The following is a 20,907-nucleotide window of genomic DNA, read 5'->3' on the forward strand; positions in this document are numbered from 1 at the left end:
GCATATTTTACTTGGCATGACCCTTCTAGTACTACAAACTAGTAGCAAAAGGCAATATTTCATTTTTTATTATAGCTGAATTATATTCCATTATGCATATGTACCAACAACTTTATCCATTCATCTGTCATTGGCTATTTAGGTTTTCCAGATCTTGGCCCTTATAAATACCACTGAAATAAATGAAGTTCTGACTGTATTATTTTGGATTAGTATTTCTGTGTTCTTTGGATAGACACCTAGGGTTGTAGTGGTTGGATTGTATGGTATTCTATTTTATTTATTTATTTATTTATTTATTATATTTCATATTTTTATTAATCATTGTAAACACCAACATAATACATCAACATGTTTTCATGCATTTAGAGGGGAAGTATTTCCTAGTTCAGTGGAAAATTGTGTGATGGCTTGTGGAAGACCTTCATTTTAAGCAGCTTTACAAGTGGAACATTTTGTTTAGAAGTCTGGACCTTCTTTCTTCAGTTTGCTGTAATCTACATTCACTGCGAAAAACTTGTATTGATCATTTGGACCCAGTTTGTTCCAGGGCTCTGGGTTATTCTTTCTGTCCCAACTGACATCAGGATTGAACAAGGCCAGGCGGGTGATATACAGCGATGCACCAGTACCTCCAGCTCCAATAAAGACGAAGAGGGGAATCAAGCTCGGATGCTTCTTAGCCTGGCTGACAATCATGCGCAGCATGATTGCGGCAGAGGCCTAAAAACCAGGTAGGAGGAGAAGAGCAAACGCGCAAGGCCTGGGCTAAGTCTGGTATTCTATTTTAAATTTGTGAGAAGTTACCTGTAGGATATCATTGGTTTGTCCTTTCTCCCTTGCCACAGAGTTTGGGCTTATCTGGTAATAATCTCTAAACAGTTCTAGACTACATTGGTATGTCCTGCTCCCCTGGTCACTAGGAGCTTAGGTATATCAGTCACACCCATCAAAGTGCTCCCGAGTCACTCCCATTCCTTTGTTTATTCTTAATCACTTCTATGCTCCCTTCCCCAACTAGTTATTCAGCTCTTCCCCTAATCGAACTCTGTTAATTTGTAAGGTCAAAACTTGCTAGGACAGTGAACTTGTGTTGTAAGTTAATATTGTCTTTCTCCTCTCTTATGTCTTTTGAATAGTTTACTTTAAAACAATATCCTTTTTGTATGGACAAAGAAAGACAATTGTTAATATGCTTTGGTAACATGGGATTTAATTGGCTTCAAATATTATTCACTCCTGGGCATCTGCTTTCTTGACTTAAGCCTCAGCTGCCCTTACTTCCTAGCACCCCCAAAATCAGGGTCCCGATGAGGGACGGGATGGACTCAGGGCAAGCGGTGAGTTGTGTGCTACCCTGGCATCAAGATGGGCCTGGCATCAAGATGGGCCTGGCATCAAGATGGGCCTGGCTAATGCTTAACTATATGTTAAGAGCTTGGTCATGGACATGTCATGTCATGATCCAAAAGCAATGACGAGACTAGGACCCTGCTAGGGAGAGGAAAGACTAATCTGGCCTGAGCACTGTAGTCTTAGATCAAGATGACCCCAGGAGAGCAATTCTATAAGCTTAATGCATCTCTTGCTATATCCATACAAAATGATTAATAATATGAATACTTATATGTTAGTTGGACAAGGAGAAGAGAAACACACCCATGGGATTCCACTCTTGGGTGGGTGTCCTGCTGAAAGAGTATCTGTCCTAGAAGAAGCATCCCCTAAGGGATAGAACTTTATCCTTTATTGATTGTAACCACACCTATGTGTAAGCCCCAACCCCTCATTCTTAGGCTGTGAGAGTGGGCTGGGGCGGGGGGGAGGTGTGGGCCAGTCCTAGGGCTAGTCCCAGAGCAAGATCTGGAGGAGCTAGATTGAGATCCAGATCCAGAGGAGAAGGAGAATGAAGTAGGATGGGAGAGGAAGAAGCAGGAGGAGAATCAGAGGAGAATGGAGATGGGAATGGAATAAACTGCAACTGAGACCAACCAGCCTGGCTCCATTCCTTCCTTCGCCTGCCTCATCATCGCCATCAATCTCCCCGGGGTGGGGGAAGCGGCTGGAGACTACCGGACGCGGGCGGTGGGAGAGACAGCGCCGTTGCCCTGTGCCCAGTGCTGTGAGGTGCGCCCCTCCTCGCCCCTTTCCTTTTCTTTTTTGTGTTTTTACAGTTACCCATGCTATTTCCAAAGAGGCTGGACCACCTTACATTCCCACTAACAAAGCATGGCAGGGGCTAAAGTCCCCTCCCACTCGAGGACAGTTCCCTGATTCTAAGGTCTCCCCAGCAACACACTTGGAGTCAGGCTGTTTTGGCATTTGGTTTACACTACTCCTGGGTTCTAGGAGGTTAAAGCTTAAAAATTGGATTTTGTTGTACTGTTTATTGGGCAAACCAAGCAGTCTTCAGGGTTTATTCTGGCTCTGCTCAGAGATTGCTCCTGGCGGGCTGGGCGGACCAAAAGGGGGTCTGTCGTCTGCGAGACCAGCACCTTAGCTGCTGTACCGTCTCTTCAGCCTCAGGAACTGGAATGTTTGAAATGTTTTTAAAATTAAATTTTGGTAATTTTTATGTTAGATCCAACACATTTTAGACAGGAGAAAAAATAATGTTTTGAAAGCCACTCTTAGGGGCTTTCCTGACTCACAGCTGACTAAGCCAGTCCCAATCTGAGGTCTCTTAATTCAGAATGGCACCCAGGATAAAAGGGCTTCACAATCCCCTCTCCCTCTCTCTGCAGATGCACAGCTCTGATGTTCACAAAGTGTCTGATCCATTTATTCATTCCTTCATTAATTCACAAGTTCATGGATTCCCTCCTGTGTCTGAGGCACAGGCTGGCATCAGTTTCAGAGACCTTCCCTCACATGAGCTGCAATTCCCCATACTCCTCAGGCTGAAGGACCAGCTAGATAGGGCCCAGACATCTTCCTGAGGAAACAGATTAGGCCTCTGGTGTCTTTCACAAACCTTGGGTTCCTTGAGCTTTTCCACACAAATCCTCTTCCCACTAGATCTATTCCAGAATCTTTTATCTCCCTTTCCTAGAACACAGACACAAAGAAGGCAGATCTGTTTTGACTTCAAGAGTGAAAGCAGTTCTTTCAGTGCTTCCTGGCATTTCAAGTTCATGAAGTGTGTGTGTGTGTGTGTGTGTGTGTGTGTGTGTGTGTGTGTGTGTGTACAGAAAGAGTGAGTAGTGGTGGGAGTTCAGGGAGGAGAACTCATCACGAGCATCCTTTTGTTTGTTCCCAGATCAACACCTGCCAGGCCATCCTCTCACAGATGGGAGCAGCTTTTATGCACTGTTTCTCTACCAAAGCAGTGACATGAAGTGGAATGTAATCCAGCATTCTGGCAACCCAGTCTTCATGGACTCCTCCGGGTAAGACAGGAAAGAATTGGAAGTGGTGCGCACACACACACACACACACACACATCTCTCGGATTGAGGCCTGCATCCTCCTTTTTAGTGCTTCAGACTCACATGGAATCCAATACGCACTCATTGCTTCATCATGAAAGATATAAGGTCCCTAAGAGGTCCCATTAATAAGGTCCCATTGATCTCTAGCCTCCAATCCCAGTGTAAGTCCCCAGGTTGTAAAAAATACAAAGGCACACGCGGAAGAGTGCGATGATGTGTGTGTTGTGTTCTGTTATTCTCAGGCTCTCGGGGACAGCTCTCTCTCACACGCACTGCTTGAGTTCGGTACTCTCGAACTACTGCATATGGACCGGATCGGGGTGGCTCCTCCTTGTACTCTGCTTCTGTGTGTGCCGTGGTGCTCTCTTCTGTCTTCTCTCTGTTTCTGTAGTCTCTCCTCTGGTCTCTTTCAACTTTTCTCTGTCTCTGTTTCTGTGTCTTCTCTCTTGCTTCTGTATCTTCTCTCTCCGCTTCTGTGTCTTCTCTGCTGCTTCTGTATTGCCTCTGTCTTTCTCCCTCGCTTCTGTGTCTTCTCCTTGCTGTGTTTTCTTCTGTCTGTGTCCTGCTGCCTCTGTCTGTGTTTTGCTGCTTCTTCCTCTGTCTCTACTGTCTCCTCTTCTGTCTATGCTGTCTCCTTCGCTTTGGTGTCTTCCCCTCTTCCCCCACAGTCTTAGTTTATATAGCCATCACATAGGGTGGTAACACAAAGGTGGGTTGAACATTAACAAATCAACAAAGAGGGGTAAGACCATTTCTCAAGGACATTAACAAAATCTCATCTAAGGAGATTACTCCAGATTACTAGTAGATCTGCTCAAGGGTGGGATCCAAACAAGGGTGTGTCAGGGTGTGTCCTTTTCTTCCTTCCTCAGCTAGTAATCTGCTTAAATACTTGTAGTAAATCTTCAAATATTTCTACCAAGGTCATTTTGTATGAGCACAGTAAGATATAGACTTAAAGTTTGGTTCTTTCTGAGGACATCCACTTTATTTTCTAGACCACAGTCCTCAGGCCAGGTTAGTCTTCCTAATCCCAGCAGGGTCCTAGTCTTGCAGTTACTTTTGGATCATGACAGCATTTGTCTATGACCATGCTCTCAACTTATAGTTGAGTATTGTGGCGCTTTGGCCTGGCCCGTTTCGATGCCAGTGTAGCTCATAGCTTGCCCTGGGTCCATTCTGTCCCTCATCGGGACCCTGCTTTTGGGGTGCTAGGAAGTAAGGGCAACTGAGTGGAGAAAGCAGATGCCCGGGAATAAATATTATTGGAGTCAATCAGCTCCCAAGTTATAAAGCAAAGTATTAACTGTCTTCCTGTGTCCATATAAAAAGGCCATTGCTCTAAGGTAAACTAAGTTCCCTGTGGCAAGGCTGAAAGGACAAACCCAATGTTATCCTACACCAGGTCTTGTCATGTTCTCAGAGTTTTGACTTGTCTGACTTCCACTGACATTCTCTAACTTCTCTTCTCAAATATAACAATAGCAACTATGATGTATTATACGAAGAACTTAATATGAATGATTATATTATATTATCCTAACTACCCCCATTTTATCTGCAATAAAATAGAGAATTGCCCAGAGTCACAGAAGAGGGTAGCAGGAAAGCAGAACTTTGAAACCAGACATCCAAGGCTGCGTTCTGCCTTCCTAACTTCTTATGGCTAAGAATTCTGCCTTCTTAACTTCCTGTAGGCCTCACACAGGGGCACCAACCATTTGTGTGGGTTCCCTGGAAAGACAGAGTAGAGGGAAAGGGCTGGGGACAGGTGATATGAGTGTCAGTATGGGAAGTGTTGCAGTCTCTGGGACTGGCATTCCCAGGCAGATGATTTCCAGATGTTGGGTGTGACTCCTGAAAGGATTGGCTCCTACTGATGGCTGCACACTCTTACTAGACTGTTGTAGGTCTCTAAATGCCCCTGCCACCACATAGTTTTTGCTTGCTGTTTGGTGTGCTGTGAAAGAGAAAGGATTGACATTATCCAACTAGCCAGGAATTGCACACAATCCTGGGAGCACCGCTCCACCCTCCAATCTCCAGGCTTCACTTCTTTCTGCCAGAGTCTAAGAGGAGGTGGTCCCTCAGTGAGACTGCAGGCTGGGCTCAGGGTTTGCTTTCCCAGAGAAGCTCTTAGACACCCCCACCATGACCTCCCTCTCCCCACACACACTAACAGTGAGGTGCCTTGGAGTGCACACTTAGTTCTAAAAAAATTATAAATGCATTTAGTGCTTGCCACACTGGTAGCTGGATGTTACTATAAGCAGTGTAAATCTGAAATCTAAGAATCAAGAGATTAAGCAGCTTACCTGCCATCACTGGGATCAGGAATTGATCTGTGAGTGTGGAACACTAGACACCTGCTCGCACCATGTGCGTGTGTGTGTGTGTGTGTATGTGTGTGTGTGTGTGTGTGTGTGTGTGTGTGTGCGCGCGCAGTTGCGCAGTGCTGGAGATAAACTGAGGACCTCAAAAATGCAAGGCAAGTGCTCTATTGCAGAGTCACACCTATGACCAGAGCAACTCTTCATCACTACAACATATTGTCCCCACAGAGCACCTCTTCAAGCTCTGGTTGAAGGGAAACAAGCATGAAGCTAGGACTCTGTCATTCTTAGACCTCTGTCCTTTGACCCAGGGTCTTGCAGATAATAAATGGATATAGAATAAATTGCAGCCCACCCCGCATCTTGCCTCATCTATCTCTATCTCTTCCCCTACACTACTTAATACTTACTGAAACTCAGTCATTCTGAGTCACTAGCAATGGATTGAATAGACTGGCCCACTGAGAGCTAATGACTAGCCAAATGAATGAATCACTTGGGGCTGAGAGAAAAGTCCGTGCTCAAAACAGAGAACATCTCTTTTTTTTTATGTATTGATTGACATTCTGTGATTTGTAATACTATAATAACGATTTTTTCATGCACATAATTCCAGCACCACACCCATCATCAGTATATGCACCTTCTCTCTCAAAGACCCCAGCACCCCTTTCTTTCAACCTCTCCACCCAACTAAATTGCGTGGATCAGTTTGCCCAAAGTAGCACATGTGCTACTTTGATGTGTGTTTACAGTTCCTTGTCGGACCCAGCCCCAGCTCCCTGCCAAGCAGGGGGCCACCTCCCTCAGCACGTCCCCTTCTCAGCCCAGTGTCCTTTCTTGTAACATTAGGGAACTTCTACATCCCCTCCAGTCCACAGAGTGTAGGGGGTGGGGTAGGGAATGTGATTTTGTGCCTTTTGCTCAACCTGCTCACAGCACTGTGGGCCCAGCTCAGGAAAGTGGAGTCTCTTTCCCAGGAAAAAGGGATTTCACCTCCCCTGATCTCTCTGAACCACTGTGAGCCTTCTTACACAAGGCCTCTTGAAGCTAGAGAGTGCATCACCATTCTCCAGTTCTCCTGTCCTTCCATTTACTGCAGCAATCGCTGCAGACCCACCTGTCTCCCAAGCACCTGAGGAACAGGCACCCACCACCCCCTGAAGGCACTTGCTCTCTCCCTCTCTCTCTCTCTCCTTTCTCTCTCTCTCTCTCTCTCTCTCTCTCTCTCTCACACACACACACACACACACACACACACAAGCCTGCAAGGGAAAGGGGTAAGGAGCAGCCAGTCATTGTGTGTCATTAGTGTGGAGTGCAAGATCTGAACAGAGGTGTGTCCCTTTCCCTGCCCACAAACTGTGTCCCTGCCCTCATACAGCACCCCACACCACTCCCACCAACTGTTCCAGCAGGCTCTGCAGCATCCATCTCCCCCACACGCAGGGCTGGAGGCCGAGCAGTGGTGCAGTCACTGGAATGACCAACCGTCCCTCTGCAGGCAATATCAGCAAAGGCCATGCAGCCTGGTGAGGGCATGGGAGACCCAGCAGGGCAGGGCTGTCAGGCTAGAGCATCCAGTGGGGGAGCCTCTGTCTGGGCACAGAGCAACCCAAGCTTCCAGGGGCAGGGAGCAGGAGAGGGCTCCCGTGTGAAGGCACTGCTGGGGATGGCCTGCCACATGGATTCAGAAATGGTTGGGGATGGGACTGAGATACAACAAGAGAGAAAGATTAAGGTGGGTCTATAAAGGTGCAGTAGGTGGCCAGAGATAATAAAGCAGGTGAGGCCCTTGCTTTCACACAGTCAACCCTGATTCAATTCCTAGCACTGAATATGGTGCCCTGAACAATGCCAGGAGTGATCCTTAAGCAGAGAGCCAGGAGTAAGCCCAGAGCACAGAGAGACGTGGCCCCTAAAACAAGCAAACTAACAAAATGTTAGAAATCAAAAAGGTAATTTAAAATTAAGGGCTACACAAGGAAAGCATGTTTAACAAATTGTGCTGGCAAAACTGGACATGCAAAAAAATGGGCTTAGACCTCCACCTATCACCATACAAAAGTCAGATCAAAATGGATTAAAGACCTCAACATCAGACCAGAATCCCTAAGGTACATTGCAGACAGAGCCGGCAAAACCCTCCAAGACATTGAAGCCAACGGTGTCTTCAAAGAGGACACGCCATTGGCCAAGCAAGTGAAAACAGAGATAAATAAATGGGACTATCTCAAATTAAGAAGCTTCTGCACCTCAAAAGAAACAGTGACCAAAATACAAAGACAATCTGCAGAATGGGAAAGGATATTTACACAGTACTCATCCGATAAAGGGTTGATATCAAGGATACACAAGGCACTGGTTGAACTCCACAAGAAGAAAACTGCCGATCCAATCAGAAAATGGGGTGATGAAATGAACAGAAACTTTCCCAAAGAAGAAATCCGAATGGTTGAGAGGCACATGAGAAAATGTTCAACATCACTAATCATCAGGGAGATGCAGATCAAAACAACAATGAGATATCATCTCACACCACAGAGACTGGCCCACATCCAAAAAAACAAAAGCAACCAGTGTTGGCGTAGATGTGGGGAGAAAGGGACTCTCCTTCACTGCCGGTGGGAATGCTGACTGGTTCAGCCCTTTTGGAAAACAATATGGACGATTCTCAAAAAATTAGAAATTGAGCTTCCATTTGACCCAACAATACCACTCCTGGGAATATATCCCGGAGAGGCAAAAAGGTATAGTAGAAATGACATCTGCATTTCTATGTTCATTGCAGCACTGTTTACAAAAGCACAATCTGGAAAAAACCAGAGTGCCCCAAAACAAGTGACTGGTTAAAGAAACTCTGGTACATCTACACAATGGAATACTATGCAGCTGTCAGAAAACATAAAGTCATGAAATTTGCATATAAGTGGATCAACATGGAAAGTATCATGTTGAGTGAAATTAGTCAGAAAGAAAGAGACAGACATAGAAAGATTGCACTCATATGTGGAATATAAAGTAGCAGGGAGGAGGGTTTAACATTCGGAAATCAATCAACATAATCCATCATATCCACAAAAGTAAAGATAAAAAACATATGATCATATCAATTGATGCAGAGAAAGCATTTGACAAGATCCAACATCCGTTCATGATGAAAACCCTCACCAGATGGGTGTTTGACCATTATATAACTGAGACTTAAACCTGAAAGCTTTGTAACTTTCCACATGGTGATTCAATAAAAGAATAAAAAGAAAAAAAGAAAACCCTTACCAAAATGGGTTTTGGAGGAACTTTTCTCAAGATAGTAGAAGCCATCTACCACAAGCCTATGGCAAGCATTATCCTTAATGGGGAGAAGCTAAGGGCCTTTCCTCTAAGATCAAGGACAAGACAAGGATGCCCACTCTCACCACTTCTCTTCAATATAGTACTGGAAGTACTTGCGATAGCTGTTAGGCAAGAAAAAGCTATCAAGGGCATCCAGATAGGAAAGGAAGAAATCAAACTCTCACTATTTGCAGACAATATGATACTATATCTAGAAAAACCTAAATTCTCTACTAAGAAACTCTTAGAAACAATAGACTTGTACAGTAAAGTTGCAGGCTATAAAATAATACCCAAAAATCCATGGCCTTCTTATATGCAAACAATGAGACAGAGGAAAGGGACATGAAAAAAGCAATCCCGTTCACAATCGTGCCCCAGAAAATCAAGCACCTCAAAATCAGCTTAAGTAAAGAAGTAAAGGACCTCTACAAAGAAAACTATAAAATGCTACTCCATGAAATAAAAGAGGACATGAGGAAATGGAAACATATCCCCTGCTCATGGATAGGGAGAATCAACATTGTCAAAATGGCAATACTCCCCAAAGCATTATACAGATTCAATGCGATATCCCTATAAGGATACCCATGACATTCTTCAAAGAAATGGATCAATCAATCCTGAAATTCATATGGAACAACAAACGCCCACAGATTGCTAAAGCAATTCTTGGGAAAAAGATGATGGGAGGCATCACCCTCCCCAACCTCAAACTTTACTAAAAAGCGGTAATAATCAAAACATCATGATACTGGAACAAAGGCAGAGCCTCAGACCAGTGGAACAGGGTGGAATATCCATACACACAACCCCAAACGTATGATCATCTAATCTTTGATAAGGGAGCAAGAAATGTGAAGTGGAGCAAGGAAAGCCTGTTTAACAAATGGTGCTGGCACAACTAGACAACCACATGCAAGATAATTGGCTTAGACCTCAACCTGACACCATGCACAACAATCAGATCAAAATGGATTAAAGACCTCAACATCAGACCACAAACCCATAAGGTACATTGAAGACAAGGTCAAAAAAACCCTCCACGATTTTGAAGCTAACGGTTTCTTCAAAGATGACATGCAACTGACCAACCAAGAGGAAACAGAGATAAACAAATGGGACTACATTAAACTAAAAAGCTTCTGCACCACAAAAGATACAGTGACCAGAATATAAAGACAGTCTACAGAATGGGAAAGGATATTCACCTAATACCCATCTGATAAGGGGTTGATATCAAGGGTATATAAGGCACTGGTTGAACTCTACAAGAAGAAAACACCCAACCCCATCAGAAAATGGGGCGAAGAAATGAACAGAAACTTTCCCAAGGAAGAGATACGAATGGTCAAAAGGCACACAAAAAGTGCTCTACATCACTAATCAGCAGGGAGATACAGATTAAAACAACCATGAGATACCACCTCACACCACAGAGAATGGCACACATCCAAATGAACAAAAGCAACTGCTGTTGGAGAAGATGTGGGGAGAAAGGGACCCTTCTACACTGCCTGTGGGAATGCCGACTGGTTCAGCCCTTCTGGAAAACAATATGGAGGAGTCTCAAATAATTAGAAATTGAGCTTCCATTTGACCCAGCAATACCACTACTGGGAATATACCCCGGAGAAGAAAAAAAGTATAGTCGAAATGACATCTGCACTTATATGTTCATCGCAGCACTGTTTACAATAGCCAGAATCTCAAGTGCCCGAGAACAGATGACTGTTTAAAGAAACTCAGGTACATCTATACAATGGAATCCTATGCAGCTGTTAGAAAAGATGAAGTTGGGGCTGGAGCGATAGTACAACGGGTAGGGCATTTGCCTTGCACGCGGCCGACCCGGGTTCGATCCCCAGCATCCCATATGGTTCCCTGAGCACCGCTAGGAGTAACTCCTGAGTGCAAAGCCAGGAGTATCTCCTGTGCATTGCCAGGTGAGACCCCCCCCCAAAAAAAAAGATGAAGTCATGAACTTTGCATATAAGTGGATCAACATGGAAAGTATCATGCTAAGTGAAATGAGTCAGAAAGAGAGAGACAGACATAGAAAAATTGCACTCTTCTGTGGAATATAAAATAACAGAGTAGGAGACCAATATCCAAGAATAGTAGAAATAAGTGCCAGTAGGTTGGCTCCATGGCTTGGAAGCTGGTCTCACATGCTGGGGAAAAAGGCAGCTCAAATAAAGAAGGGAACGCCAAAGTAAAATGTGGTTGGAGATCCCACGCGGGAAGGGAGATGTGTGCTGAAAGTAGACTAGAGATTGAACACAATGGCCACTCAATACCCCTATTGCAAACCACAACACCCAATTGGGGAGTGAGAACAAAAGTGAATGCCTTGCCACAGAGGCAGGGTAGGGTGGGGGGGAGATGGGATTGGGGGTGGGAGGGATACTGGGTTTATTGGTGGTGGAGAATGGGCACTGGTGGAGGGATGTGTTTGCGAATGTTGTATGAGGGAAGAACAAGCTCCAAAATGTGTGAATCTGTATCTGTACCCTCATGGTGGTTCACTAATTAAAGAACAAAATAAATTTAAAAAATATAAAATAAAATAGCAGAGAGATACAAGCTTGCAATGATGCAATTTCTGGCATAAATTTCCCTGGAATTAGTTACTAAAATACTAAAATACAGAAATCCAAAACCGTGCAGCTGCTAGTGTGGCCGCTTGACCTCATATCTCTTCATTCTCAGCAATGGAAAACAAATTATCAAATGCTTCCTTTTCAGCAGGTCCGACTTTGGGGGGAGAAACTCCAAACAACAGTAGTGAGTTTTTTGTTGAAATATTGGATGTAATCAACGTAAATTGAAAGTGAAGTGAAATTTATCAGTTACACAGATGGGGTGGGGGGCTGGGGAGGTGGGGGCGTGGGAAGGTATATTGTGATTCTTGGTGGTGGAATATGTACACTGGTGAAGGGATGGGTGTTCAAGCATTGTATAACTGAAACTTAAACCTGAAAGCTTTGTAACTTTCCACATGGTGATTCAATAAAAGAATAAATTTTTTTTAAAAATTAAGGGCTACATTTGTAATTTGGGATTGCACATATAATTGAAAATTGTATCTTTGAAAATTAAGGAGTCTAGTTCTAACATAGTGAAACAATTAAGCAGTGTGAAAAAATTAGAAAATAGAGGAAATTCTATAGTTTTAAGTTTTTTAATTACTGGCTAACCATCAATTTCAATAAATATAAATAATGTGACTTCTTTCAATAAAGGAAGATGATTTGTATAAGAACATAAATAGTAAAATAGAAACTATATAATGAATATTCTTCGCAAAGCTGAATTTCTGTTTTGAAAATATTGTTGAGGGTCAGAGAGATACAGGGGTCTAGGTGTTTGCCTTGCACAGCTGACCCCAGCATTGCATATAAATCCCTGAGCACTGCCAGGAGTGATCCCTTAGCATAGGTTCAGGCCAAAGTTCTGATCATCACTGGGTGTAGCCAAAAAACAAAAAGAGGAGGGAAGAAAGAAGGAAAGAAATAAGAGAGAAGAAAGAAAGGAGAGGAGAGAAAGAAAACAGATAGAAAGAGAAAGAAGAAAGAGAAAAGAAAGAAAGAAAGAAAGAAAGAAAGAAAGAAAGAAAGAAAGAAAGAAAGAAAGAAAGAAAGAAAGAAAGAGAGAGAGAAGGAAAGAAAGAAAGAAAGAAAGAAAGAAAGAAAGAAAGAAAGAAAGAAAGAAAGAAAGAAAGAAAGAAAGAAAGAAAGAAAGAAAGAAAGAAAGAAAGAAAGAAAGAAAGAAAGAAAGAAAGAAAGAAAGAAAGAAAGAAAGAAAGAAAGAAAGAAAGAAAAGAAAGAAAGGAAAGAAAAGAAAGAAAGAAAGAAAGAAAGAAAGAAAGAAAGAAAGAAAGAAAGAAAGAAAGAAAGAAAGAAAGAAAGAAAGAAAGAAAGAAAAGAAAGAAAGGAAAGAAAGAAAGAAAGAAAGAAAGAAAGAAAGAAAGAAAGAAAGAAAGAAAGAAAGAAAGAAAGAAAGAAAGAAAGAAAGAAGGAAGGAAAAAAAGAAAATGCAAATGGGTTTCCAAGAAGTGTTCCTTGCTATCATGATCATCTTCCACACTGGCATGTCCCAGGGGCAATGCCCCCTGTAGGTGGAGCTATCATAGCCACCCCCAGCCTGTCATATGCGACTCTCTCTCCCTTTTTCAGCCTGAATGGATGTTCAGGGGCCCCTCACTTTGTCACTTTGGATGGCACGTTTTACTTTCAATGGGCTCAGGGGACACAGCCACTTCCTGCTCCAAGACTGCACTATTCCCACCAGCTCAGGTCAGGTCACAAAGTTTGTGGCATTCACTGCTCAGCACAACTCCAGCAGCCTGGGCCTCATCACGGTGAGGCAGGCTGCAGTGTGCACCACAGCCCTTAAGGGAGCTGCCACTGGAAATGGAGGGTGGTCAGTGAGGCAGGTGGGAGACGGCCCCAGAGAGAGCAGAAATGGCATCCTGGCCTATGAATGATGTTATAAATATGCAAATAGAATGGTTCAGGGAGATAGTACAGGAATTAATACTTGCTTTTCACCCAACTGACCCCAGTTGGATTCCCACTACTGTATTTGGTGCCTTATCCCTGTCAGGAATGATCCCTGAGCACAGAGTCAGGAATAAGCTCTGGGCACCCCAAGCCCTGCCATAGAAAGAAGTAGCCTGGGCATCTACATCTGGTGATCAGGGCTCTGGAATTTCTGTCCTTAGCTGCTGCCAGGGACCTGGAGATCAAGCTGAGCCTCATCCAATTCCCTTGCAGGCCCAGTGACTCCCTAAGTCCAACACACTGTCCATGTGTGGCTCAATAATCAGAAGGGTACACTTGAGGCGAACCTTGTGGGCTCTGTGCTCCTCCCAGGGCCCAGGTCATGGCGCGGTGTGGAGGCAGCGCCCAGGGCACAGTGGAGAGTGTCCCCTAGACCTGGTGGAGGCAGGCGTGGGATGCATCTGAGTGGCCCGGCCTGGAACTTTCCCTCCTCCTTTCTCTCCTGGCCCAACTGCAGCAGCTGCCTCTCAAGCCACCTCACTAGCCCCTACGGTCCCCAGTGGGTGTGCTGTGTGCTTGGTTGCAGGTCACTGAATAACCTTCCTCTCCCCACTTATTCCAGAGTGGGTCTCTGGGTCTCTCCTCTGCATCTTGACCCTTCACTTGGTACCTCCTGGACTTTCAGGGTTCCAGCCCTACTGTCCTCACCATTTTCCCAACACAGCAGGCCAGGAGTCATTCAATACCACTGGCCTGGTGCTAGCCCGGTGTCATCCAGTTTCAACGGTTCCTACACATATCAGTGATGGATATGTGTAGGATATATATACTTCCCAACACCCTGCATGTCTCGCTTGGCTGCCCAGAGAGTCTGGAGACCAGACTGAGGCCTCCTGGGTGAGTTCCAGCAGGAAGGCAGACTCCCCCACCACACCCAGGCAGGAGAGACCTTTCGGCCTTGGTTCTGGTTCTGGATCAGCCAAAGTGCACAGAGGACAAGTTCTGGGAAGGGAAAAGCTAGCAGCCTCTCATTCCCTGCTATTGGCTTCCCATCTTCCTATCACACACACACACACACACACACACACACACACACACAGACTTTTTTAAAAAATTTTATTTTCAAGGAGTTACTCATAGTAATCGATTACATTCAATAGTTCAACACCGATGCCACCACCGTTACTCCTTCCCACCACTATTATTTCAAGTTTTACCAAAAGGCAGATGCTAAGTAATCTATTTTGTATTGCTTGTTATGAATAATTGACTAAAAATTATCAAAAGGCTTCCTTAGAGGAAAGTGTGTGAAAATTGTTGTATCTCATCTTGGAGCCATTAAGCCCCTGAATTAGAGATCACTAGCATGTTGTTAGAGTTTGAGTCTTGTGTGCTAATGTACACACACATATATACATATATATATATATATATAATCAAGATTGGTCTTCAACCTTATACCCCATCTTATGTGGTGTGCTACTCGTGGTATATCAGTGGTATAACTGTATGAGATGCCACGCAGCCGCTTTTATGGCCACGCACTCCTGGAATACTAAACTTTTTTCACAGGGCGCTAGACTTGAAGTTAAAAAAAAATTTTAAACTTCAAGCCCTGGAATTGCCCAGTTACACTTTATGTGTTGTAGGGAAAAGTCAATGGAACAAGCCTGCTGGGCAAGAGGGAAGACCATCTGCCAGCCACCTTTACCCTCTCTTCTTTTCCCAGCTGCAGAGAAACCCCCGCCTTGAATGACCTTGTGGTGACGAGTGCAGGGGAGAGCAGCTGTGACTCACTAGTGGGCCACGGGAAGATGCACACTGGGCTGCACGCCAGGATGCTCCTCAGGAGTTGCCAGCTCATACATGCCACCCTCCCCGAGTGACAAGCAGCCCGGGTGATGGTGGAGTTAGAAGGTAGACGAGAAGCCTCTGCCAGGACTGTTTTAAACTTATAGCAGGCACACTCTTACCCTGGAGACTGGCCACATCTTAGCCTGAGATGTGGCCTCTTGGCTTTTCCGCTTCTGGAGAAGTCTATGCTTCCTTAAACACGAATCTCTTTCTCTCCCCTCACATTCCACTAAGTAAATTTATTTAAATAAAGCTATTTTACCTCATCATGAAAATTAATAAAATTGTAGCAGATTCTTTGTTCTACTTACCTTTCCATGACTCCTGCTCCCTCACCCCCCCCCCATGACTTCCTGCCCCCTCACCCCTGCCTCTCTTTACCACTCCCTCTACTCTGCTCTACCTGCTTCTTGGGGTTCTTCAAATGCCCCCATCTCACTCCTAACCCAAGGCTCCACACATGCTATTATCTTTTTCAGGAACACACCCCACCCCTGCCCTCAGAAAGCTACAGCCTTTTCCTTGTGTCCTTCAGTGGTATTTATATATCACTGCCTCAATAATGCCTGTGCCATATCTAAAACTTCATATTCACCCATGCTTCCTATTCACTTTATTTTTTTCTTTTTTGCATGTATATAAGGAATAGAACACATCATCATCGTGTGCAGAGGTACTTTTGTTCATTGTTCCATACTGAAGTGACTGAATATAAATAACAAGGCTCCAGAGCTAGTTAACAAAAATACTTAATTTTTTAATAATTTTTTTAATTGGTGAGTCACAGTGAGGGTACAGTTACAGATTCACACATTTTCGTGCTTGTTTTTCCCTCATGCAATGTTCAAGAGCCCATCCCTCCACCAGTGTCCATTCTCCACCACTTATGAACCCAGTATGCCTCCCACCCCCCTATACTATCCCCCCACCCCACCCCGCCTCTGTGGCAGAGCATTCCAATTTGTTCTCTCTCTCTCTCCTTTTGGGTATTGTGGTTTGCAATAGGGGTATTGAGTGGCCATCATGTTCAGTCTCTAGTCTACTTTCAGCGTGCATCTCCCTCCCCGCTCAGGATTTCCAATCACATTTTACTTGGTGCTCCCTTCTCTGGGATGACTTTCCCCCAGTGTGTGAGGCTAGTTTCCAAGCCATGGAGCCAACCTCCTGGTATTATATACTACTATTCTTGGGTATTAGTCTACTAATATTCTGCCCACTCTGCCATTTTATATTCCACAGATGAGTGCAATCTTTCTATGTCTGTACCTCTCTTTCTAGCTCATTTCACTTAACATACTTTCTATGTTGATCCACTTATATGCAAAGCTCATGACTTCATCTTTTCTAACAGCTGCATAGTATTCCATTGTATAGATGTACCAAAGTTTCTTTAATCAGTCATCTGTTCTCGGGCACTCGGGCTTTTTCCAGATTCTGGCTATTGTAAATAGTGCCGCGATGAACATATAAGTGCAGATGTCATTTTGACTATACTTTTTTGTTTCTCCAGGATATATTCCCAGAAGTGGTATTGCTGAATCAAATGAAAGCTCAATTTCTAATTTTTTGAGTAGTGTCCATATTGTTTTCCAAAGGGGCTGGACCAGTCGGCATTCCCACCAGCAGTGTAGAAGGGTCCCTTTCTTCCCACATCCTCTCCAACAGTGGTTGCTTTTGTTCTTTTGGATGTGTGCCATTCTCTGTGGTATGAGGTGGTATCTTATGGTTGTTTTGATCTGCATCTTCCTGATAATTAGTGATGCAGAGCATTTTTTCATGTCCCTTTTAGCATTCGTATCTCTTTCTTGGAAAAGTTTCTGTTCATTTCTTCGGCCCATTTTCTGATGGGGTTGGATGTCTTCTTCTTGTAGAGTTCAACTAGTGCTTTGTATACCCTTGATATCAATCCTTTATCGAATAGGTATTGGGTGAATATCCTTTCCCACTCTGTAGATTTCCTTTGTATTCTGATCCCTGTGTCTTTTGCGGAGCAGAAACTTCTTAGTTTAATGTAGTCCCATTTGTTTATCTCTGTTTCCATTGGTTGCATGTCATCTTTGAAGATACCTTTATCTTCAATATTGTGGAGGGTTTTGCTGACTTTGTCTTCAACGTACCTTATGGATTGTGGTCTGATGTTGAGGTCTTTAATCCATTTTGATCTGACTTTTGTGCTAGGTGTCAGGTCGAGGTCTAAGCACATTCTTTTGCATGTGGTTGTCCAGTTGTGCCAGCACCATTTGTTAAAGAGGCTTTCCTTGTTCCACTTCACATCTCTTGCTCCCTTATCAAAGATTAGATGATCATAAATTTAGGGTTGTGTGTAGGGATATTCCACCCTGTTCCATTGGTCTGCAGCTCTGCCTTTATTCCAGTACCATGCTGTTTTAATTGTTACGGCTTTGTAGTAAAGTTTAAGGTTGGGGAGGGTGATGCTTCCCATCATCTTTTTCCCGAGAATTGTTTTAGCTATCCTCAGGCGTTTGTTGTTCCATATGAATTTCAGGATTGATTGATCCATTTCTTTGAAGAAGTTCATGGGTATCCTTATAGGGATATCGCATTGAATCTGTATAATGCTTTGGGGAGTATTGCCATTTTGACAATGTTGATTCTCCCTATCCATGAGCAGGGGATATGTTTCCATTTCTTCATGTCCTCTTTTATTTCATGGAGTAGCGTTTTATAGTTTTCTTTGTAGAGGTCCTTTACTTCTTTTAGTTAAGCTGATTCCGAGGTGCTTGATTTTCTGGGGCACGATTGTGAACGGGATTGCTTTTTTCATGTCCCTTTCCTCTGTTTCATTGTTTGCATATAAGAAGGCCATGGTTTTTTGGGTATTGATTTTATAGCCTGAGACCTTACTATACAAGTCAATTGTTTCTAAGAGTTTCTTAGTAGAGCTTTTAGGCTTCTCTAGATATAGTATCACATCATCTGCAAATAGTGAGAGTTTGATTTCTTCCTTTCCTATCTGAATGCCCTTAATATCTTTTTCTTGCCTAATGGCTATTGCTAGTACCAGTACTGTATTGAAGAGAAGTGGTGAGAGTGAGCATCCTTGTCTTGTCCCCGATTTTAGAGGAAAGGCCCTTAGCTTTTCCCCATTGATAATAATGCTTGCCGTAGGTTCGTGGTAGATGGCTTTGACTATCTTGAGGAAAGTTCCTTCTATACCCAAAAAATACTTAATTTTTATTTGTCCTTTTGTTTTGTAAGTCTGGCTGTGCTCAATAATCACTCTTGTTAGGCTTAGGGTGCCTGGGTTGGTCAAATGCAAAGCAAGCTCCCTACTCTCTGTACTATGTCTCCAGCCTCTTTATCTATTTCTTTATTGGGGGGGGGTGAATTGGGACAGGGTGATATGCCTGGCTTGTTCAGGAATTTCTCTTGCCTCTGTGCTCAAGGATCATTCCTGGCAAAGCTGGAGATACTATATGGATTGAACCTTCATTGGCTGCTTGTAAGGTGTGCCCTACACACTGTACCATTTCTCTGGCCCCTTTTTCTATTTCTTAATAAATGTCATAACCATCTAGATTCACCTTCATGGTCTTCTGTTGTCTTCCAAAGACAAAACTCTTAAACATGAATCTTTTTCTCTCCCCTCACATTGAGTGATGATTTGAACATCCTGTTCTCTTTGATTCATTTTTGTTCCAGGCACCTTGCATTCTATTAAGGAAAGCACTCAAAAGGAAGCTTGTCTGTGGGAGAGATAGAAAAAGAAAATGACAGATTTTCCCTGAAGTATTACACATAGCCTCAACCTGTTTTGCATACTGCTGAGAGTAGATACTCAGACTAATTCCTGCTCTGGTGCTGGGTGTCAGACCTGGGATCACGCACACAGGTCAGAGGACTAGAACAAGAATGAGTCCCTGTGGGTGGGAAGGAAACGCCTCCCAAGCAGAGGTAGAGACCTTGATGAGAGCTGCCTGGCTCTGTGGGGAGACGGGCCTCCCCTTGTGGCTGTCTGATCTGTGTCCCATGTGCTGCTAGATTTTAATCCAGATGGAGGCCAAAGCCTCCTACCCCAGGGAAGGCAGGAGGATGAGGACAGGAAATCCAGGACAGACTGCAGAAAGGATTAATCTGACAGTCAGCCACAAGCAGAGTCTAGGGGAGCCAGAGTGCTCCTTCTGAGTCCCCTCAAAACCTGCACATATGTGTTTTTTTGGAGTAAACAAGAGAAGACTCTTGCTGCCAGGAACCCTTTCCTGACTTTCCAGAGGAAACTGGGATCACCCTCTTCTGGGGAACTGTTCTCTTATCCATATTCAGCACAGGGAAAGCAACACAGAGGTCAAGCTCTCGAGACTGGAACCCTATATCCCCAGAATTCTATCTGTACTCACTACTCACAAGAACAGGTATATTAATCAGATAAATCGTTTCACATTTTTCTATAAAATGGAGATAATAATCGTATTAAAATAGTCTCAAGGGTCAATGATAATATAAATCAAAGCACTTAGCATGGCTCTTAAAGCACCACGACCCACAGCTCACTCCCCCTCTCCAGGGCCCTTTCGCTGCTGCTTCTGCATCACTTCAGATTCGGGTCAGACCTGATGCTGTTTGTCTACCTCAGCAGATCCCGGTGTGGGCTTTATAGTGTCACCTTAACATCTCCAGAATCTAGGTGTGGTTCAACATACTTGATGTTTAATAAATATTTGGAGAGAGAGAGTATGGGGGAAATAATCTGCCACAGAAGCAGGGGGAGGTTGGATAGTGGGGACGTTGGTGGTGGAGAACATGCACTGGTGGAGGTATGGGTGTTCGATCATTGTATGACTCAAACTGAAATATGAAAGCTTTGTAACTATCTCATGGTGATTCAATAAAAAAAATAAATATTTGGGGAGAAAGTAAGTGGGGAGTTAGATTCAAAGTAGGGAAAGTGATTTTATTTAAAATTTTAAGTATTTTTGAATTTTTTTGGTTTACAAAATTAATAGGGGTTTCTCATGGACATAATTCCAACACCATACCTCTAACCAGTGTACCCATATCCCTTCCCCAGGACATCTAGCAACCCCTCCTTCGCACAGCCCCCAACTCACCTGTGTGGGTCAGTTTTCCTATTAAGCTGCCTTTGGATCTTGGTTACTAGTGCTGTGTACCTACCGTTAGATCCCACATATGAAAGAGATTATCCTGTATCTGTCCCTTTCATTCTGACTGACTTTACTCAGCGTGATATCCTCTAGTTCTATCCTGTTGCTGCTAGTTGCATAACTTTGCTCTTTCTTAGAATTGCATAGCATTCCATTGTGTATAAATGCCACAACTTCTTAGTCTATTATCTATAGTTGGGCATTTAGGTTGTTTCCATATCTTGGCTATTGTACTAAGTGCAACAACGAACATAGAAGTGCAAATGTCCTTTTGAAGTAATATTTCTGTGTTTTGGAGCAGATGCCAAGACATGGTATTGCTGGA

At 43.7% G+C, this 20,907-nt stretch overlaps 1 protein-coding gene across 1 annotated transcript; it reads right to left on the bottom strand.

Annotated features, from left to right (window-relative positions):
• Positions 1-447: 447 nt before the first annotated feature.
• Positions 448-768, bottom strand: LOC129402244 (cytochrome c oxidase subunit NDUFA4). Its single transcript, XM_055127971.1, has one exon. The coding sequence runs from the start codon at positions 706-708 to the stop codon at positions 460-462; it is 249 nt and encodes an 82-aa protein (XP_054983946.1). The 5' UTR covers positions 709-768; the 3' UTR covers positions 448-459.
• Positions 769-20,907: the final 20,139 nt, after the last annotated feature.

Source organism: Sorex araneus, chromosome 2 (assembly GCF_027595985.1).
Source record: "Sorex araneus isolate mSorAra2 chromosome 2, mSorAra2.pri, whole genome shotgun sequence".
Taxonomy (NCBI): Eukaryota; Metazoa; Chordata; class Mammalia; order Eulipotyphla; family Soricidae; genus Sorex; species Sorex araneus.